Here is a 21,685-nt window from a genome sequence, read left to right as displayed (position 1 = left end):
ATAGTTTGTAAATGCAAATAGTTTGTAAAATTTTCACATTAAACCAAATAGAATTTTTTTAGTTGTCATTATTTATTTATAGGTTATTACTCCATTATTTTACTTGTCTGACCCACTTGAGATTATTTCTCTATATGTGGCCCCTGAACTAAAATGAGTTTGACATCTTTGATTGTTAATATCTCCAGTGTAATTCAGCTCACGGGTTAGACTGGACCCCTTTGCAGGCCGCTTTTTGGCACAGGGCCGCATGTTTGACACCCCTGATTTAGGGGCTCATGAAATTCAGATGCAATACAGAATGGTCCGGATTACTGCAGTAGATAAATATAGGTTCTATTACGGGTCAAAATCCAAAAGTTCTAGATCCTGTGCATTGTAAAAACATATTTGGTGAATGTTTAAATGCAGATATTTCTCTAATGTAGGTCATCCTGTTGTAAATGTCACAGTCATAAAACCCAGAGCACGGAAATTTCTCAAGTGACTCTTACATTTGACTCTTACTTGAGCAACAAAAACCATTTCACCATCAGTGGAAGTAAAAACAACCTCTTAACTTAAATCTGAACACACATAAAATGCAGATTTTACTGGTACAACTTTCTCATTTCTATCATTATAAGCTGAATAAGGGTCATTATGTAAGGCTGAACAGAAACCTAAAGTATGTTACTTAATACATCTTTATTGATTACATACTGTTAAACAGGGTTCAGACTGATTTTATCTGTCTTGTTAATGTGATTTTTGTTAATGTGATTAATTTTATTTGACATTTTGTAAAATGTTAAATTAAGGGCATTTGAAACACTATTTTGACTCAGACTTCAGTCAATATGGCAGACTTTTTTTCCATATTTTTATATTTTCTTACCATGGATAAATCCTATGAACAGACCTACAGTGTACTTTCATGGTAGATCTCATAAATACATAGCTTCAATTTTAACACATTTCCTCAAACTGCTGAAACTGCAGTTTGTGTGACTGGTGGAAATAGTGCATTTGTTGGGGACTATTTTCAGCAGTGGATTAATCCCCATTTGGTGATGTGGTGAGTATTTGTGGCAGTAGGATGGTGTGTGCGTGAGTCTGAGTCAGTATGAGCCATGATGTGATGTACTTTTCATTAGTCTTAAACAATAGAAAAACACAGAGGAAGGAGATAAATCATGACAGGAGATTTCAGATGGTAAACAAAATAAAGATAAAAGACTGAACATGTTTTTCAACTGGTTCTTTCCTCTCACCTCTAGCTCAGAGTCGCTGGATTCTGGTTGGCTGGTCACCCCTGCCAAAAATGGTAACATAGGCTGTCCCATCTTTGCCATGCGAGAGATCAGTTTGGCTTTTGTGGCATCTGGATTCTACAGTAAAAAAAAAAAGTACAGTTGCAAAAATAACCAAATAGAATTAAAACCATAACGTTTCATTAATCGAAGAATGGAGGCCAATTACCGCCAGCTGCTCACTGAGGGAGTTTGACTTTGCACGTAGCGGTGGCTCCCTGGAAGAACAGGTCACACACTAATCAGCTTATGGGACTAAAGAGTCAAGGATAATGCCATTAACTATTTCCTGAGGCTGGGGGTCTCACCCTGGTCTGCCTGGACCTGAGGCTGGGGTCTGTGCTGAGGGCTCTGGGGCCAGACTCTCCACACTGGGTGCTGGTGAAGGAGCTGGAGAGGGAGCAGCAGAGCCCCTGGTGCTGGCCCGATCAGACCCATTGTCCTTGGAAAACTTCACCTAGTGCACACGAAAGAGAGAAAACAAACTGCACTATGTAAAAATGAAACTGAACATCTAACAGGTAAATGACTAGGTTAAAGGAGGCCATAATGGTTTTCATCCGCCCTATAGCTCAGTAAATGCAAGAATAAATAAATATATATGAAACAAATTAACTAACTGAGTTAACTTCATTGAGTGCTTTTAACCCTTAAGTCCTCCTCAGGCACTTTTGTACATTTTTCTTGCTGCTTTCTACATAAGTAAGTAATACATACATATACATTATAATACATACATATACATATATTTGACAAGAACTTTTCTTTTTAGTTATGTTTTTGAAATCCAGTATCTTTTACTCTTACATGTGATTCATACTCCCATGAGGAATTCTGCACCCTCTGGTTACCTTTGTGGCAAAAATGTACACGCAAAAAAAAAGTGCTATAAAATCATCATTCAGCCATTTTTTTTTTCTTTTTTTGTTTTTTTCATAAAATCGCTTTCAAAACAACTTCTGCCCTACTCAAAACTACCAAACTTTAAACAATTTTGAGTAGGGCAAAAGTTGTTTAACAGATTTATGGAAAAAAAGCAAAATAAAATATTGTTGTATGATGATTTCACAGCAGTTTTTTTGTGCATGTACATTATAGTCACAAACGTAAACAAAGTGTGGTAAATTTGAGGAGGGCATAAGCCTTAAATTCAAAATGACAATTCCTGAAGCCGTCTCCATAACTTGCACTTCTGTATCTATCAGACAGACAGACAGACAGACAGACATGTATGAAAAGACAAATAGTAAAAGTAGACTGAAGAGCGAAGAGGTAGTTTAAAATGTGGCGTTACCCGTCGAAGCTCTGCTTCAAATATAAGAGTGCTGTTTGGTGGGACACGGTTGGGGACTCCCTTGGATCCATAAGCGAGGCTTGGTGGGATGACAATGAGACGGCGGCCTGCCTTCTTCATCCCCAGCATCCCTTCCTCCCAGCCCTGGTAACAGAGAGGATGATGGTCAGAGTAGTTCAAAACATACAATTAATTTTCATAATACACTTATTTTAGAAGCTTTATTTTTATTAAAGTGCATCAAATTCTCCCTGTTTGTACAGACTGTGGTGAAGCTACACTTATATTATAGGTGGTCTCAGCACTTCCACTTCCTCTTTACTGATACCATAATACAGATGTGTGTAAACAATGAGCTTTTTACTTTATTCAGCCAGTGTTATAGTCTGTGGATACAAAGCATTGTTTTATTGGTGGTTTTTGGTAGTCCTAAGTGTGGTCTGGTACATGACTTGTCCTGCTGTTGAGAGTTTGGATAATTAATACTACACAGAACCATTTTAATGAAGATTTACCACCTTATAGTTTGGTTTTTGATTAGCAGATACTGTATAGTATAGAGTAGCAGAGCTGACTCACTTTAATCACTTTTCCAGCTCCGATTTTCAGTCGTAGTAACTTGTCTTTGTTCTGATTAGAGTCAAACATCTGAAACAAAATTAAGATTTAGTTAACTGGGTTATGTACAATTTAACTGACAAAAGCTGCTGAAATAAAATGGAACTAACCTGTCCGATGGTGTGGTTCTGCAGGAGCCAGCCTGTATACACCACCTCCAGAGAGTCTCCAGTCTCCACCCCCTGGCCCTCCCCCAGAAACAGCTCCTGAACCACCACAGCATCTAAGGAGGCGGAGCTGTTTGCTTTGGCTAAACATACCTGAAGCACATGAACGGCAAGAAGTCACCATCGACTGAACAACATTACTTACACATTTTGTAAAGCCTAAATCCAGTCCAGGTCACAATGATAAAGACATGTAACTCATCGACCCTGTTACTTCTGGACTTTCGACACATGGTCTGTTTACTTAGTCGTTCATTTTGTTGGATGAATGACCAGAATGCTAGCTGTGTTTTTATTTTTTTATTTTTACCTCTTTGCAGAAGTCACATGAAGCTTTCTCTGAGTCAAACATCAGGGACCAGTTCTGCCTTTGGTCATCATAGAAAGTGCAGTAGTTGTTGGGCTGTACCTGTGGTCAAAAACAGAGAAAAGAAGATCTATACACAAACAGAAACTGAGAGTATGTTGAGTCTCATAAAGATAAGATATGATATATTTAACTGATCACTTAAGGTGGACATTCAAATGTACAGCAGTACAAGACAATAAACATCCAATACAATGAAAGAATAGAGAAGAAAAAAAATACAAACATTTGTTAAATTGACTAAATGACATAAATAGTAATAATAATAGTGAATAAAGTAATGAGTGTGCAGTAGGTGATATTGACAAGTGTGCCGGTGAGTGACATCAACAAATGCAAATGTTACAGAAAATCATCATTAGATACTGATGAAGTCCATAAGTAAATAACGATATTAATTGTCCTAATTTCATTGTTTATGTTTACGCATTTATGTTTATGTTTACGCATTTGGCAGACGCTTTTTTCCAAAGCGACTTACAGGGGAAAACCAATTAAATCACTCAATCAATCAAATTTTATTTATATAGCGCCAGATCACAAAAAAGTTATCTCTTGACACTTTATATATAGAGTTGGTCAAAACCAGACTCTAAGCCAATTTACAGAAACCCAACAGAATCCTCCAGGAGCAAACACTTGTGACTGGTGACAGTGGCGAGGAAAAACTTCCCTTTAACAGGCAGAAACCTCGAGCAGACCCAGACTCCTGGAGGATGGCCGTCTGCCTTGACCAGTTGGGGTTAAAGAGAGAGGGTAGAGAAGGGGAAAAAGAGAGAGAGATAGAGACTGGGGAAGAGGGGGAGAAGGGGGTATTGTACACACAATGACAATAAAGCCTATTCTATTCTATTGTAATTGTTGATTTGGCTGTTTCTAATCTGTCTGTACATTTCAAAACTAAGAAAAAATATCACAGATCAAACTGTGGATTAAAAATATCACAATATGTAATATGGAAAACTCTGGGCTTTAACATCAGTTGCTCCTTTACAGTACTGTATCCTCGTTGGTTCCCAGACAAACTGGATTCAGACAATGTTTACCTCCTAAAGATCCTGTTGACATCAGCTAAAAAAGCCACAACAAAATGTTGGCTACAAAAGGAGCCACCCACAACAGGCCTTTTTATTTCTATTGCAGAAAACATTAGACTGACTTTTACCCTGCAGCTCTAGGAGGAGCTGGGAAAAAGGCACTGGAGAAAATGGACAGACTTTACAAACAGTGACGGTACCAGTTAATAAAAGCATTTGATGTTGTATGCATGTTTGGTGTTATGATCACCATACCTAGACCTCAATATCATGTTCTTGTTTTGTAAAACTAAAATGTTTAGAAATAAAAAGTGTCAAAAAACAAAAAAACCCGATATGAGTCAACATTTTTGGGTTTGTGCTCACCGTTAACATAAACCCCTGATGGATCTTGGCAGCGGTCACTTGTTTCTGTTGGCTCAGATACAGAAGCAGCTTGTACTGAAGAAAAGAAGAGATGCATTATTCATATAAATCAAAAGTTAATCTCAAGCGAGTGACCGCGTGGCAAAGCTCCCACCTCACCTCTTTTGTTGTGTGGCTTCCCAGTACGGCTGCTCCCAGCTTCCCTTGGTTCACATACTGTTCGTTAATGCTGCACCAGACACAACAATCTTTTAACTGGATTTCCTTATAAGATGATTTGGTGGAGTATGAACTGATTGAAGTTAGAAAAAAGTGAAATCAAAGCTCCTGACTGAAATGTAAAGTGGGGTACTCACTATCTGAAGGCCTGAACTGCTGTGGCAAACAATACTGTAGGAGCTCCAGGTGGTGGTGCTGGTTTCTGCGTGGTCGGTGCTACAAAGAAACATAATGCTGTTAATTTATTGTTACTTCTCTGATCTATCTCTGTTGGTTTACTGCTTCAAAAAGCCCCATTTCTAGCATTTTACTTTCATTCCGCTATCATTGAAAATCTTTTAATCTATAATGTATTGTGTTTTATTAAGCAAACAACCTCTTCTCTTCTTTCATAAAAGTTTGGTGCTGTTACTCTAAAATTCATCACCAATGCCTTTATTTTATATTTCAAAATATTAATATCAGTCTAACTGATTATTATGAAAAGGCCAGACATCCTCCTGAGACCCAGCGATGCATTTTTAGTCCTCTGTAGCGAATAAGAGTTTCACAGCTTTACTTAAAAAAACCAAACAAAAATGCTTTCCACTGTAAAGGACATTCAAATCTTTTTTTAAAAATGTACCAGAAAAAACTGTTGCATCATGCTGTTTCCAATCAAGGCAATTATTTAATGTAAAACAGCCAAAACTTTTACCTGGGTCTCAGGAAGATATGGAACAATAATCCTAATCTCATCCTCCCTTTTCTTAATACGATTAGCATCTGGCTTTTTCAAGGCTACTAATGACACCAATTACCAGTAATCAATTAGACAGATGATCAATATTTAGAAAACAGGAATATTTGCAGCAAAATTTAAAAAAAAAATAGTTGGTAATGAATTTTAGAGTAATAGCACAAAACTGTGACTGGGATGACCAGAAAACACAATTCAGCAACATTTCAGACAATATTTAATGTCAGTTTTCACGTCATCAAACTGGAGGGATTATGAGGAACGCAGATATTAACAATAAATAAATAGATCATCCTTCCTCATTTCAGTGTCAATAGGTTATTTGTGATGTATACCCAGTCACTGCTGTGGGTGGGACGCTGCTGATAGGTGTTTTCCACCAAATTAGTTCTGGTTCTTGAAGCGGTTCCACTCAGGAGTCTTGGAACCATTAGTGAATCAGCTCCCATTTCCACAGGTTTTGAGTGGAACAGCATCATTAATGTCAGCGGTGAGTAATGCACAATAGGACATAGAATTGTACCATTCTACTTTGTCCAGAGTAAGTTTTTTTCTACCACTTCATTGTATTGTAAATATATTATTATTGTTAGATATTAAAGGGAGAATAATCTTCTTACTCTTAGTTGTGCTGTTTTTAAGCTTTTCCTCAAATTAAACAGATAGTGAATATCTAAACACCAGGTTTAATCAGCAGTTTTTGCACTTTTTTTCCACAAGTTTCTCATACTTATAGCCCCATGTGACATTCAGCAAAATAGGAATGGTGAGTGATGAGACAAATCTTTTTTTTTTTTTTTTTTTTTTTTTTACGTCAAGACAGTTGCAGTTTGCGGTAAAGATAGTAAAGTGATATCTTGTTTCGTATTAAAAAGCTCAATGGACTAAATCTATTGTTGGATGTGATGTACGACACCAACTCCGAAACCTTGATGATTTTCACCTCATTCTTAGGTGATAAAGTATTGAGGTTCAAGAGCTGAAAATCAATACAGTCTGGTCATGTTGAAGCTGCAGAGACATTGTTTGACTCTGAACAGATCACGGAGAGAGACAGTTATGATGACGTTCATGACTTTTAGGTGTGTAGTCTTTATATTTATGTGTTTTACTTGACTTATAAAACTGACACACATCATATGAATAAAAGATGCATTCAATCAGAATTAAAAAAAAATACTTATCTCTCAGCCTTTCATTGACTCTAATGCAGTTTTTCCCCGAAATAATGTCTCATAGAGCACAACCAGGAGGGGCAGAATATCGGCTCTCTCTTTTTTTATCATCCTCTTCATTCTCTCTTTTCAATTGTAGAATGTGACCCACAATGCAATGCGATATAGCCACAGTAGCGCTTATTATAAATCACATACAGTTAATCTATAAATGCTGAATACCTGATGCATTGACGGGCAATAGCTGATAATCTGTCTATCCCTGGTTATTGTCAAATTCTTCGGCTCAGCCTCCGTATCGCAGCTCTATCTGAATCCACTTACCATCTGGTGTGATGCTCTTACCTGGATTGGAGCTCTTTCTGGGCTGTTTGGGAGCCGTGTACTGGAAAGACTCATTTCCCTGACTGGCTTCTTGGTCAAGTCCAAACAGTGACGCCAGCTTGGCCCTGCAAAGAATAACACGTGTAAAGATCATCGAGATATGGTAAGATTTGCCATGAAATGTAAAATATGCTATAGAATAAGCAAAAGATAGTCCAGCTTTATGGCTCCACAGAGATTAAAAACCTCTTGGGTCTTAGATATGAGATCAGGGTCGAGGTCAAGGTAACTTTATTTGTACCCAGGGGTAGATTTGTTCTGCAGTAGCAGGAGAGGGAATTGGCATTATACAAAACGTTTAAATAAAACAAAATTAGATACAGAGGACAAGTACTCATCGCTAACTGATCGCGACTCAGATGAAAATAAATGAAAAATGAATTAAGATACAAGGACAAAGAAAACGTCAAACTGTACTAAATAGAAACAAATTGTAGACCTCAATAGAAGGTAAAAACCTGCACAAAGACTTATTTTAAAAAGAAACAGCAGCGTCAAACTGAAAAGAAAACATCAAACTGTAATAAACATGGCCTCAGTGTGATCTGGCTCATTCTGCTCCGCTAGGACAGAGCTTTCAGTTCTTATTTGGACCTCCTGCCACGCTCCTAATCCTGTATTAAGTTGTAAAAGTCAAGCCTCCTACAGACTTGACTATGTGTTTTAGTTGACCTGCTCATGTTTCCTGTTCCTGTATTAGATAGTGATAGTTGACATGTAACAAAGGTCCCTCCATCAGGAATGTTTATTGTTCATTGTCAGCGTCATGACCTTTAAACCTCAGAGGCAAAAACTGATGTTTATTGAAGTCTAATGATTTGGGGGGGGGTTTGGCAGCTTTCAAAAGGGTCTCTCACTGTACCTCGCGTGATTAAATTTGCATCATCAAAGTTAATGCAGACAAAAAGATGTAAACTTGTATAGTGTTATGGAAAATTCACAATTTAATCTATTTTGTAAGACAACATGATTCAAAATCAGTTTTGCTAATATAACTTACATGATATTTATGTAAAAAAAATCAATAAAAATAAAGCTGAACATGCACTTTCTTAAAACTAAAGGCTTAAATGCTTTGGTTTTAGGTTCTGGAGCAGGTGTCATGTCACTGCTTTGACTTGTAACAGGATAGTCATCAGTTCCATGTTGAACTAAACTATTCCCAAATCACTGAGAACCCATGACTATTTTCCTTTGGTATAATTTCACTGTCTTCAGTGGCTCCTATTACTCAACTTTGTTATTGACCAGCAAAGCTCACACATGCAGGCGTCTGCAAGGAAAAAAAACAACAACCCTACACAACCAACATAAACACAAAGAATTTCTTCTCACATTGCTTCAAAGTGAAATTACTTAAACCGATCCATACATAATGACCAGTCTTATCATGGAGCTACATGTCCGTCCAATACATCATGTCTCTTTGCACCAAAATCATGCATGTGTGATAACTGAAACAGACATTTTTGCCTAATAAATGGGTTTAAAAATTAACACATTCTCCAAATTATTACTATTAGTTTGTTGTTCGGATGTTTTCCTGAGAGAACCAACCAGTTGAGATGTGGCACATATCATTTTGTCTACAAACTCCATCAGCAGTTTTCAATAAACAGGGTCAAACCAAACTAATAATCATGTTAAAGCCTCTGAGGATCCAAAACAAGATGTTCCCTGACCCTGTGGAAAACTGTACAGCTGACTCTTACTGACCCCTGGAACTCCTTCCATAGGTAGTCACTGCTATCTCCCAGAACGGACATGGTGAAAGCCTTGAGGCCCTCATCTCCGACAAGAAACTCGAATGAGGAGGAGCAGTCTGTTTGCATGTGTAAATTAAAATCCTTCTAGTGTACACTCCAACGTTTCTGCTGTCGTCCTGAGCGATCAAACCGTCGCAGAAGAGTCAACCGCATAGCCAAGAAGATGTAGAAACTGTTGCATTCCGTTTTGTTGTTTTCTCTCCATTGAACAGAGATGGGCTGTGGCAGAAGCCTTCACCTTACTCCTCTAACAAGCAGCATGTGAGAGGAATTAGCCGCCATAACATCCCTCCTCCCTCAGGCTTGGGGGCCAACACTGGCTGCTTATTCCTACAGCCCATTCGCACAGGGCTGCTATCACACAATGGTCATGCAGTGCTAGAATGCATAGCACTGTTGTGAGTGTTTTAATGGAGCAAAGCTGTAACTGAATTCCGTATACGTGAGAGCTAAAGTATAAAAATAGTAAGCATGTCTGGTAACAGAAGGCACTCAGTGTGAATTCCTGCTGCGTTTAATTTGTTTGTCAACATCACGAAAACGTTCATTTAAAGCATCCCTCTGGAACAAAATGCATGAAAACCTCCTAAATACATCACTTGCATAAATACACACATGGTTTTCTGGCAACTTTCAGCCAATGCTTACACATTTTGATTCTAAGGCTTTTGTTTATTGGATGTTTTGAGTCTGAGTTAGTGTCTGTACAACAGAACCCAGTTAGCTCAATTATAGAAATGTCAATGTGAAATTACATTTGTGCAACCCCAACGAAAACAGCCTGTGGACTTTTCATTCTTGAAAACTATTTGGCTGTGTAAATACTCAGTGAGGATTATGGAAGCATGTGACAACTCATCAGACCAGCAGAAAATGGCACCAAAAGAAGCTACTTTCATCTTTTTTTTGATGTAACTAATCTTAAATCCCACTTCACGTTGATACAGATGTAATCTCACCATCTGGGTTATGAAATCAGTTATACTCTTGGCTTTCTTGACAGTTCCTGCTCTCAGATTGAAGATAGAGCCTCTCTTCAAGTATGTGGCAGTGGAGTGTGGGTCAGCGTCAAACCAAGCGAGGCCCACTTTGTAATTCAGTGTAGACATTGAAATTCAGTGGTAGTGAAAGTACTCACATCCTATACAACAGCCTAATACAGTACTGTGAAAACAATCCACTACATATAGAAGTGAAAGTAAGCATTAAAAGCTATATTACATGCAAGTTTACTTCTGCAAATATTTATATAGGCTGCACAGTTTGATTATCACCTATTTTTACATTGTTTATGTTTTCTATCTATCTATCTATCTATCTATCTATCTATCTATCTATCTATCTATCTATTATATCGGATGTTATGGATTAACTTTATTGCTGCAGATATTTATGGTTTACCTCATTTTACCTACTTTACCTGCACGTTTAGTTATTGTGTAATCGTGTAACTAATCTGAAAACTAGCCAGCTATTAAGTAAATCTGTCACAAATGCACACATAATGGAGTAAACATGACAACATTTTCCTCCTAGATGTGAAACTAAAGTGGAAAATACTCAGGTACAAGTACCTAACGTTACAGTACACGAGTAAAATGACCTGGTAGTTACAGTAAACGCCTGCTTGCATGTGTTTTTAATAGTTTTTGTGATATTTTGATACAGAGGGAATTAATGACAGAATAAATTGACATACAAAACATTACTTTAGCTGTGTTTGTAATGGGAACTTATGAGCCACGTTTAAAATATGGTTTATAAACACCGGCCAGACTTCGAGTAGCTTTCTAAAGGTTATAACTAATAGCAGAGTTTGATAAGAATTGCCAGATTTTCAGTATAATCTGGCTCATTCACGACAGCAGCTAACCCGTGGCTAACTAGTGACTAGCTAGTGTTAGCTGTTAGCATTAGCCATGCCGACCAAAAAGAAACAAACGTACCCTCCTGTGGGGGACAAAAAGTCTCCATCTTCGTTGTCTCCCCCGAACATCTTCTGAATGAAATGTCTTTGCTTATAATAATAGTAGAAATGAATTGCGTTAGCTAGTGTAACATGACTAGTTAGTTGAGCACTTTCTTCCCCTTCCTGTTTGTAGGGGAATCAGCTGACTTTCCACCTGATCCGAGGTCAGTTCCACTCCTTCGCCGCTAGAGGGTGACAGAGGACAATGCACAGATTCATGTGCTTCGTGTTTGTTGTTTTCCCTTCTCTGACTCCAGATTATCCAAACATTTAAGTGATTTCCAGCAGCACAAGGTCATCAGGAGCTGGTGAGAGGCTGACTGCCAGGGAAGGCTGACCTTTAGTCAACCCTGACCTTTGACCCCGCAGCAGGGTTCACACAGGGTCTTCCTAATATAGACCCAGAGTTTTATTATAGGCTCAAGTCCTGGAATGTAACTGAGTACTTTTACTCAAGTACTGACACATTTCCTGTACTTTAATCATTTATATCACCAGTGTCAAACATAAAGCCCACGGCCCAAAACCAGACCGCTAAAGGGTTTAGAATCTGGCTCACTGGATGAAATTGTGAAATGAAAAAAAAAAAAAAAAAAAAAAACTGAGATATTAACAGTCAAGGGGGTGAAATCATTTTAGTTCAGAAGCCACATACAGACCAATTTGATCTCAAGTGGGTCGGACCTGTAAAATACTACCATAATGACCTATAAATAATGACAACTTCAAAAGTTTGTCTGTTTTAGTGTAAAAAAAAAAGTAAAATTACATAAAAATGCTTACATTTACAAAGTTGTTGTTTTTTTTATTAGTTAACCTGATCAAACACGAACAACTGGATATTTCTTAAGAGAAATTAGTGCAGTTTTAACAATACTGTTACTAAATGTTTTGTGCATTTGTAGATTCACTGTGATCTGTAAATTGTAATGCACATAGATAGATAGATAGATAGATAGATAGATAGATAGATAGATAGATAGATAGATAGATAGATAGATAGATAGATAGATAGATAGATAGATAGATAGATAGATAGATAGATAGATAGATAGATAGATAGATAGATAGATAGATAGATAGATAGATAGATAGATAGATAGATAGATCCTTTATTAATCCTGAGGGAAATTCAAGATAAATGATAAAGGTAATATTGTTAAAATTGCACTTATAGTATTTATTAAATAGTATTTATTATATATATAGTATATATATATGTATGCATGTATGTATGTATGTATGTATGTATGTGTGCATAAAACAAGTACAACTGGCCTGCAGTAGTCAATAACATTCAGTCTATGGAGAAAATGACTTTGTTTCAGATTATGCTCTAATAAATGTTCTAAATGGTGAATTAAAAAAGGAACAACACACCATACAATGGGATATAACCTACTGTCTGTAGGTTATGTGGCTTGCTCTTGTTATCATGAAAAAACAGAACAAGAAAACTTTGAAACTCTAAAATCTCTTTTGATTTGCTTTGTAAATATGCTGTCTGATCTGAATATTTTCTATGAATTTCACTAAATAAAAACATTAAAAGGCTGAAGTGCAGTATTTATGAAACACAGCAGGCTGGCGTCCACATACTAGTCTGTTATTAGATGATTTCTATCATCACACCCAAAATAGATCTCATTACATTTACATAAACACGGCATAAGTTCATTTAATTAATGTTAATTCAGGTTAATGCTCCATGGCAGCCTCGATGCCAAGTTTGAAGGAGCTGCATTGTTTGGTTCAACTCCAAATAGTGTTCTGATCTGTGATAATACTGTGTCTGTCTGAGTAAAACAGAGATAAGACACATCCTAATCTGGTGTGTGGCTGTTTGGATAAACTGTACACTTTCTCTGCACTCAGGATCATACTAATGCACTTTACCTTTAATTTACAGATCATGTAGATGTTCATAAAAGCTCAGAGTAAATTCAAAGGACATGATATCAAAACAAAACGATGAAGAAAAATGCAGTTTTCCAGCAAAATCTCTCATTAATTGAACATAAAAACAAGTGTGTCCATCCACTGTCATTGATCCAACCCCACGAGTTTTTCTGGTGAATCAATGTTGTAAAAGATGACAGGTTTCCACGGTAACTACGAAGCCTCTGAACATCCAAATGGGTCATATCTGATGACTATGAAAAGATAACAAACTGCATTTTACCTGATTTATTTCAAAGTATCAATAGGATTAGTGGATCACAAGTTAAAACCATTTCAAATCGGTAAATGCTTTCGATTACCGGTGGCTGAAAACTCACTATTTACCTCTGTTTTGATAAAAAACCTTTAAATTTACTCTGAATTTTTTATAAACGTCCACATGGTCAGTATATTAAATACAGGAAACTACCAGAATTTCACTGAAAAATGCACAATGCAGAGGATAATATTACAACAAATGGTGATACATCAGTTAAAGATAGAGGAAAATAGTTGTAGGTCTATAAAGGTTGAAGGGGTAGAAAGTTCTATACTTGCTTCTGAAAGAGAAAGTAGAAATACTCAAGTAAAGTAAAAGTAATTCAGATTTGTATTTAAGTGCAGTACTTGTAGTCAAATTCCACAGATAAATTTACTAACGTATAGTTACTAAATCAGTCAAAACAAGGCATTTCATAGGATTACTGTGCATCATGGTCTTTGAAACTGCATTTTACATGTGTAATTAGTGTGTTTTAATGTATTCCTCTTGCAGCATTTAAAACACACTTAAATATGTTCATCCTACAAATGTATTTTAGCTTATATCGAGTCCAACACTGCTGCCTCTCCACCAGCCAACACATACACACAGACCATTAAATATAATGCATCTGCTTTACTCTGTTTCAGTATTTACACATGATCATTGTACAGCAATATTACTTTAGATTTATGCCATTTCAGTCATCTTTTAACTATCAAAAATATACAAAAATAAAATTGCATCTGTGTCTTCTCCTATACTGCGGTTTGTCGTCAGTCCGTTCAGCTCCTGCGTGTTAGGAAGAGGTATGTGATTTCCTGTTCCGCTTCGCCCGACGTGTGGCCGGAAACCGTATGAACTCAAAGTGTTTGCTTTGGTCCGTGTTGGGGAAGGGAGGCGGGCCCGTGTGCAGCCTCTTGATGAAGTGGACCTCTCTCTGGTTCTCCCTCGTCCTGGAGGCTTTGATGGGCCTCCCTTTTCTGGTGAAAGCCACATACCAGCCTTCATACTTGGCATTCTGGAAGGCCGTGTAATTGTTCTCCAGTACTATCTCTGTGAAGATACAGTCCCTGCTCCGGCCTTTGGGCTGCGTGACGACACGGAGAACATTTCATGAGCGTAAAGTTACACATTTTCAACATACATGTCTGATACATAGCTTTGGAAATAGTGATTTTCTGTCGAATTTCAACACCACATGACCTTCTGTTGGATTACTCACTGTATATAGAGTTTTTCTTTAACATTTTTATGTGACTTGTTTATGAGAAAGTTAGATTTTTATACTTATTCATTTAAGTCAGGGTGTCCAGTCGTGGTCCTCAAGGGCTGGTATCCTGCATGTTTTAGATGTATCCCTCTTCCAACACACCTGATTCAAATGATAAGTCTACGATCAAGCTCTGCAGAAGCCTGATAATGACCGTCAGGTGGACTGGAAGAGGGAAACATCTAAAACATGCAGGATACCGGCCTTCAAGGACCAGGATTGGACACTCCTGATTTAAGTGATGTCTTTATTATATTAAAAAAGCAAACATTTCACATGTTTTTGCAAGATGTTTGTCTCAGATGAACACATGAAAGCCCTGACTTTTCACTTTGTGGTCCAGTAATCATGTCCAACACTGTAAATACGTAACCACATTTAAGTATTACAACATCATATTGAACTGTATCACTGATGGTGTTGACCTTTTTCTACATATCTATGTCACTGTATTATCTTTCTCTTCCTGTTTTTATGCAAAAACTATAATTTATGTATTTATTATTATTTATCATAGAGGAGCTAAATAATCAAATGTGAGTTACATTAGTCAATTCACACCTTTAAAGAGAAATTATTTCTCTTTTAACAGATGAAATAACACATGAGAAGTTTCATTTATTAGTGGACACAGTCATCCTTGTACTCAACTTTATTTTTGCCAAAGACTTTTGCTGCTACTGCTTTATTTTTGTGTGGATAGAAACTTAAAATGTCTATTTTCATCTAAAAGTTTGTAATTTACTGAGTAAATTTCCTTAATTAGATGCATTTGTCATGAATATTACAGCCTAAAATGCAAGAAAACTCCAACACACTACTTTTTACACAGTTAAACACCTTTATACTCATTGTTCACTCAATTACAACGGCATTATAGTATTGTTTCTGCAGGGTCTGGTAACAATTCAATGGATTTTAACATCTGTAAGGGACATAATACACTTGAATAAACTAATTTTAACTCATATCCGTGTATTTTGTAAACACTACTTTCTTTACCAATTACTAATGTTTAATATAATATTAAAAATATTAATTTACAGGTAAAATTCTGTCAAGAAAAGCAGCACTACTTTTTATTAAGTGTTTTTGTCCTTAAATATTAATCTACAGCAGCATTTTGATCCAAATGCAACAAAATTTGTGCAAATCAGTAGCGTAGACTGACTAATTCACCCATTACACTTTGATTCGATCATCTCTACTAAACCCCAAATTTGCATTATTAAAAACAACACCTGATTTCACCAGCAGTTTCATTGATTCTTAGTTGGGAGCAGTGATTTCCTGCACTTTCAGCTGCTTCGAGAATGTTCTAATGTTGTTTTTATTTAGCCCTCATGTAGAAATATTGCACTATTCCTTATAAACTAAAAATATGGTTCAGGAGATAACTTGTAAGGATGTAAAAAACATCATTAAAGTTTGTGTATGACAATAGCTACTAAAACTGCAGCAGTTCTGAAACAAAAATCACCTTACAGCTAATCATTTTAGCTTTTTGATGAGACTTAATATGGACTTAACAGCGCACACATAACACAGTATTTCATGCACGTGAAGATTCATCAACCCTCTGTTTGCACATTGTTATCTATGAACAGACATCACCACAGATACAGTGTTAACACATCTCAGCCATGATGACAAATGGATTTATGACTTGTCATGTCAGCCAGATATGTGAATCTATCTTTTCCATTTCCACGGAGGAAGTGGAGAGTTGACTTATGACCAAAAACACACATATGATGGGAGTGTACTTTCCTAGTCGCTGTCAGCTGCAGCCAATAAGACTCAGGGACTACCGCTCAGTCTACCGAGGATTTGTTTTTTCCAGCACATCATGTCCTGGGATGACTGACACATCATGAAACTGCAGTGACAATAGAGCTGGACAGTGTGTGTTTCAGTGGATGTTTGATCTGATAACATGAACCAGACAGATACTGTAAGACTGAGCTCATATGTGGGTGTAGAAGTGAAAAATATCTGTCTGACTCTACAATAATATTCACTGATTTCTTTGTTTCTTATTTCTTGTGTCAAATAACTGCTTCAAAATGTAAAACTCCGGAGTGTCAAAGTAACAGAAATGCAAATTGTACCTTTCCGACTAGTTTCCCCTTCCGGTTCATGCAGAGGTAGCGCCCACTTTCTGCACCTCTTATCCTCACTCGACTGCCAAAGGTATCTGTCTCAACAAAGAGTCGAGCTGCAAGAAAAGAGAAAAGAGTCAAAGAAATGCAAATAATACAGTTTAACATAACATCTGCCTGATCATCACACAGCTGATACTATTAGGAGGCAGCTTGGAGTACTTTTTACACATGTAAACCTACATTTTTTAGCAGTCCACTGTAAAAAATTAAATAAAAACCTCACAATGCATCTACATATTTTAGTTCTATGATCAGTTGTGTCAATTAGAACCAAAAGACAAACACTGACTTAAGTCCAGATGATTAAATAAATGTTAGTACAGGACATTAACAGTAGAATATACATCCCCAATTGACTTTATCCTGCAGTTAATTATAGCCATTGGGCATTACAACAACAGTGTGTATTGGGGGCGCAAAGACAAAAGACTGGGCCTAATCAGCCGCTAATTCGCCAGACGATGGCTTCATGGATACAGCAGGGAGTGAATTAACATACAGGTCTGAAAACAGCTCACAGAGGGAGGGACGAGCAGGCTGGAGATGAAACTCCTGATGGGGCCCAAGGACAAGGGGCCCCAGCATGGGCCCCCAGTACTGTCAGGGACCAGTGTCTGAAGCATGGCCTCCAATCGAAACTTTTTAACCTCCCAAGACCCAGGAAAGCAACAGTTCTGGCTTTTTTATATTAAATCATTGCCTTAATTGGAAACAACATAATGAAACTGTTTATTCAGATACATTATTTTATTTTTTTATGGAATATTCTTTGCACTGGACCACATTTTTAATCAAGTACAACTGTGAAAGTCTTGTCCTATACTGAGGAGAGCAGGTTAAATAAGGTTTTTGCTAAGTTATGAATCAAGTCAGTGTGAAATCAGCTCTGAAATTAGAAGAATTTGTGGATTTTGTAAGATTAACTTCATCCCAAGACCCAGGAAAGAAACTATTTTGGCTTTTTACATTAAATAATTGTCTTACTTGGAAACAGCATAATGAAGCTGTTTATTCAGATACATTATTTTATTTTTTTTATGGAATATATTTTGCAGTGGACCACATTTTTAATCAAGTAAAACTGTGAAAGTCTTATCCAAGGTTAAATAAGGTTTTTGCTAAGTTATGAATCAAGTCAGTGTGAAATCAGCTCTGAAATTAGAAGAATTTGTGGATTTTGTAAGATTAACTTCATCCCAAGACCCAGGAAAGAAACTATTTTGGCTTTTTACATTAAATAATTGTCTTACTTGGAAACAGCATAATGAAGCTGTTTATTCAGATACATTATTTTATTTTTTTATGGAATATATTTTGCAGTGGACCACATTTTTAATCAAGTAAAACTGTGAAAGTCTTATCCAAGGTTAAATAAGGTTTTTGCTAAGTTATGAATCAAGTCAGTGTGAAATCAGCTCTGAAATTAGAAGAATTTATGGATTTTGCAAGATTAACTTCATCCCAAGACCCAGGAAAGAAACTATTTTGGCTTTTTACATTAAATAATTGTCTTACTTGGAAACAGCATAATGAAGCTGTTTATTCAGATACATTATTTTATTTTTTTTATGGAATATATTTTGCAGTGGACCACATTTTTAATCAAGTAAAACTGTGAAAGTCTTATCCAAGGTTAAATAAGGTTTTTGCTAAGTTATGAATCAAGTCAGTGTGAAATCAGCTCTGAAATTAGAAGAATTTGTGGATTTTGTAAGATTAACTTCATCCCAAGACCCAGGAAAGAAACTATTTTGGCTTTTTACATTAAATAATTGTCTTACTTGGAAACAGCATAATGAAGCTGTTTATTCAGATACATTATTTTATTTTTTTTATGGAATATATTTTGCAGTGGACCACATTTTTAATCAAGTAAAACTGTGAAAGTCTTATCCAAGGTTAAATAAGGTTTTTGCTAAGTTATGAATCAAGTCAGTGTGAAATCAGCTCTGAAATTAGAAGAATTTATGGATTTTGCAAGATTAACTTCATCCCAAGACTCAGGAAAGAAACTATTTTGGCTTTTTACATTAAATAATTGTCTTACTTGGAAACAGCATAATGAAACTGTTGATTCAGATACATTATTTTATTTTTTTATGGAATATTCTTTGCAGTGGACCACATTTTTAATCAAGTAAAACTGTGAAAGTCTTGTCCTATACTGAGGAGAGCAGGTTAAATAAGGTTTTGGCTGAGTTATGAATCAAGTCAGTGTGAAATCAGCTCTGAAATTAGAAGAATTAGTGGATTTTGCAAGATTAAATTCATCCCAGCTATATTTCAATCAACTATTGTCTCAGCAGACTGCATCCTTACACCCTATTTTGTTGTGTTCACTTTTTTTTTTTTTTGCATTAACCCTTTCATGCATAGTGGTCACTACAGTGGACAGTTACTCTACAGCTTTAATCTTGTATATTCATGGGTTTTGTTGTTTTAGTTCCATATCAACCAACACAGTGGACACTTCTACATCATCTCATAAACTGCAATTCATACCATTATTGTAACTTTGCTGTTCTTGATTGGTTCTTGAGTGGAAATCAATTGTTAATATTTATTTTTTTGGCATATTATCTCCATGAAGCGAGTAATAACTAGTATTAGAATATGTTAAAATGTGAGAAAACATCAGATTAGCTGCATTAAACATGGTTTCATTTCTCTGTTTTCATATCACTTTATGATATTGGGTTTTAAATACATGTTTCTTTGCTTGAAGAATAAAATTTATGGTGTAGCTGAGTGGACATTTTTGTAACTCCATGAAAAACAGGTTGATTTATAAAAAAAAATTCAATCACATTGTTTTTTTTTCATGCCTAAAGAGGAATAAAAACGCTCAGGAAAAAAAATCTTGATTAAGGTTCTCATAATTCTTGCATGAAAGGGTTAATAAACACAATCATCACACAAGCCTGCAGAGTTAAAGGGTGCAATTGTTCCAATAAGTCATGCAATGCAACACCTATAGGACTCCAACCAACGCACAATGTCTTACAAGGTTAACAGCAGGCCTGGGGTCAGATCTTACCGTACACATTTCCATCCTCAGCTGTGGCGGTGACCCTTTTGCCCTGAATCTGGACGTGTTTCCCGCTGGTGCGGCTGTAGAGCTGGTAAACCCTGACCTGTCTGCGGCTGAGCTGGTCCGTCACTGCGCCCTGCGTCCTCACATACTGGTTAAAATTAGGAGACGGGTGATTCTCCCCCTTTTTTATGCATAGGGAAAAATAAAATACATAATTTTTTTTTCTCTCTAATTTGGGGGAAAAGAAACGTGTAGCCAATTATGTGCAACTAAATGTGTGTATTTTTTTGTCTGATAAAATGTGCGCAACTTTTTAAAAAGAAAATTCTCCCTTATAATAAGTTGGAAATGTGCTTACCTGAGCATGGCACCACAGCACGAAAAAATGAAACGATCTGCAGAAGTGACATTAAATAAAGAGTTTTTTTAGAAAGAATACACAGTCATTCTTTTGCAATTATATTATTATGAGAGTTTTTACAGCCATAAGAGCCGCCTTACATGTAAATACAGCGCTGGTTTATTCCATACATTCTTCTTCTTATTTCATCCGATCAAGAAACGGATTCTTGAGGCAGATAAATCCCATAAATCCACACCGTGTTGCATATGCACCCCCTGACCTGTCCATCCACACCAAAAGTCTCTGATCTGATCTGATAGGACCACTTTGGAGTTCTTTTCCCTTCACATTTATCAAAAACCTGAACAAACTGTGTGAGTGTTACAGCCTTTTCCAGAAGATCCGTGGAGCGCATCAAAAGCAGGTCCCCCTACATCCATGATCATTTTGTTTTTCCGCGCATCATCAGGGGGAAAACGTCAGATATCCCCGGCTCAGTGTGTAGAACCTGCTTGGGTTAATTCCAGGTTTTGAGAAGCTCCTCTGTGTCCCTGCTCTCAGGCTGCCCACAGTTAAATGTTGAAAGGCAAAAGTCCCTCCCTGAAATCTTTCTATTGTGGGTGGGCACAGCAACCGGACCCCTAAGGGTGATTTAATAGAAAGAGGTCCATGTGCAGAATGCAATGAGAATACCTCTGCAGATGCATATGCACAGGCTGGGAAAAAAAAAAAAAGAAAAGAAAAGTTCATGTAAAGTTAAAAACACCAAACAGACCTGGTGCAGCCCTGAGCCTGTTGTCTGCTGTGAATATAGATCATTTCTGCAGCTCTGTATTTAAAACTCAGTAGCCTAATGGCACCTAGTGGGTGTGGCAATTAGGTGTTAAAGAAACTACTGCCTCCCTAACCCCCACCCCCACCCCCCACCCCACCCCCATCACCACCACACTTCCCTTTTATCTCATGCTAACTGGTCACACTTCCAGCTCATGTAAAAAGAGCCCAAAACAAATCATGAAGACAAAAGGCCTGTTTCATCTTTGCATGATATGCAATCAACATCCAGGGACATGCAGGACACTTTCACCCAGCCACGTTGTCTGTAACCTGTAACCCCCCCCCCCCCCAATTCTTTGTTTGAAAATGCAACACAGGAGCAGGATGATGGTATTCTACAAGTTTCTATATTTTCATAGCTGCTGCTGAGTGAAACGCGAAGCTTCACGTGCCTCCACATCTTGCCCTTCTCACGTTCTTTTGACCCCACTGTCACC

At 37.0% G+C, this 21,685-nt stretch overlaps 2 protein-coding genes across 2 annotated transcripts in view; both read right to left on the bottom strand.

Moving 5' to 3' along the window:
* Window positions 1-11,533, bottom strand: part of fkbp15b (FKBP prolyl isomerase family member 15b) — a 28,954-nt gene extending 17,421 nt beyond the window's left edge. Inside the window, exons 1-12 of the mRNA XM_030143943.1 lie at window positions 11,371-11,533; window positions 7,620-7,723; window positions 5,498-5,576; window positions 5,301-5,370; window positions 5,142-5,216; window positions 3,682-3,780; window positions 3,315-3,464; window positions 3,166-3,234; window positions 2,587-2,730; window positions 1,601-1,749; window positions 1,462-1,510; window positions 1,254-1,370 (exon numbers count right to left, since the gene is read on the bottom strand). Of these exons, the coding sequence (XP_029999803.1) occupies window positions 1,254-1,370; window positions 1,462-1,510; window positions 1,601-1,749; window positions 2,587-2,730; window positions 3,166-3,234; window positions 3,315-3,464; window positions 3,682-3,780; window positions 5,142-5,216; window positions 5,301-5,370; window positions 5,498-5,576; window positions 7,620-7,723; window positions 11,371-11,420 (1,155 nt within the window). The 5' untranslated portion in view covers window positions 11,421-11,533. The remainder of the gene's footprint in view (window positions 1-1,253; window positions 1,371-1,461; window positions 1,511-1,600; window positions 1,750-2,586; window positions 2,731-3,165; window positions 3,235-3,314; window positions 3,465-3,681; window positions 3,781-5,141; window positions 5,217-5,300; window positions 5,371-5,497; window positions 5,577-7,619; window positions 7,724-11,370) is intronic.
* Window positions 11,534-14,217: 2,684 nt separating this feature from the next.
* Window positions 14,218-20,959, bottom strand: fgf17 (fibroblast growth factor 17). Its single transcript, XM_030143939.1, has 5 exons — window positions 20,570-20,959; window positions 20,427-20,463; window positions 20,072-20,249; window positions 16,981-17,087; window positions 14,218-14,686 (listed from the first exon to the last, which is right to left on the bottom strand). Exons 1-5 carry the CDS (start codon window positions 20,599-20,601, stop codon window positions 14,396-14,398), a joined length of 645 nt encoding a protein of 214 aa, XP_029999799.1. The 5' UTR covers window positions 20,602-20,959; the 3' UTR covers window positions 14,218-14,395.
* Between the last annotated feature and the right edge of the window lie 726 nt (window positions 20,960-21,685).

This window comes from Sphaeramia orbicularis, chromosome 9 (assembly GCF_902148855.1).
Source record: "Sphaeramia orbicularis chromosome 9, fSphaOr1.1, whole genome shotgun sequence".
NCBI lineage: Eukaryota > Metazoa > Chordata > Actinopteri > Kurtiformes > Apogonidae > Sphaeramia > Sphaeramia orbicularis.
The sequence above is the reverse complement of the archived record's forward strand: the minus strand, read 5'-3'. Positions and strand labels throughout refer to the sequence as shown.

Excerpts from the sequence above, each read along its gene's own strand:
- fgf17 (XM_030143939.1), bottom strand. The coding sequence starts at position 20,601 with ATGTATGGAATAAACCAGCGCTGTATTTACAT. Across the intron at positions 20,250-20,426 it reads TGCTGTGGTGCCATGCTCAG|GGGGAGAATCACCCGTCTCC; the intron begins GTAAGCACATTT and ends TGCATAAAAAAG. Across the intron at positions 14,687-16,980 it reads AGGGGAAACTAGTCGGAAAG|CCCAAAGGCCGGAGCAGGGA; the intron begins GTACAATTTGCA and ends GTCGTCACGCAG.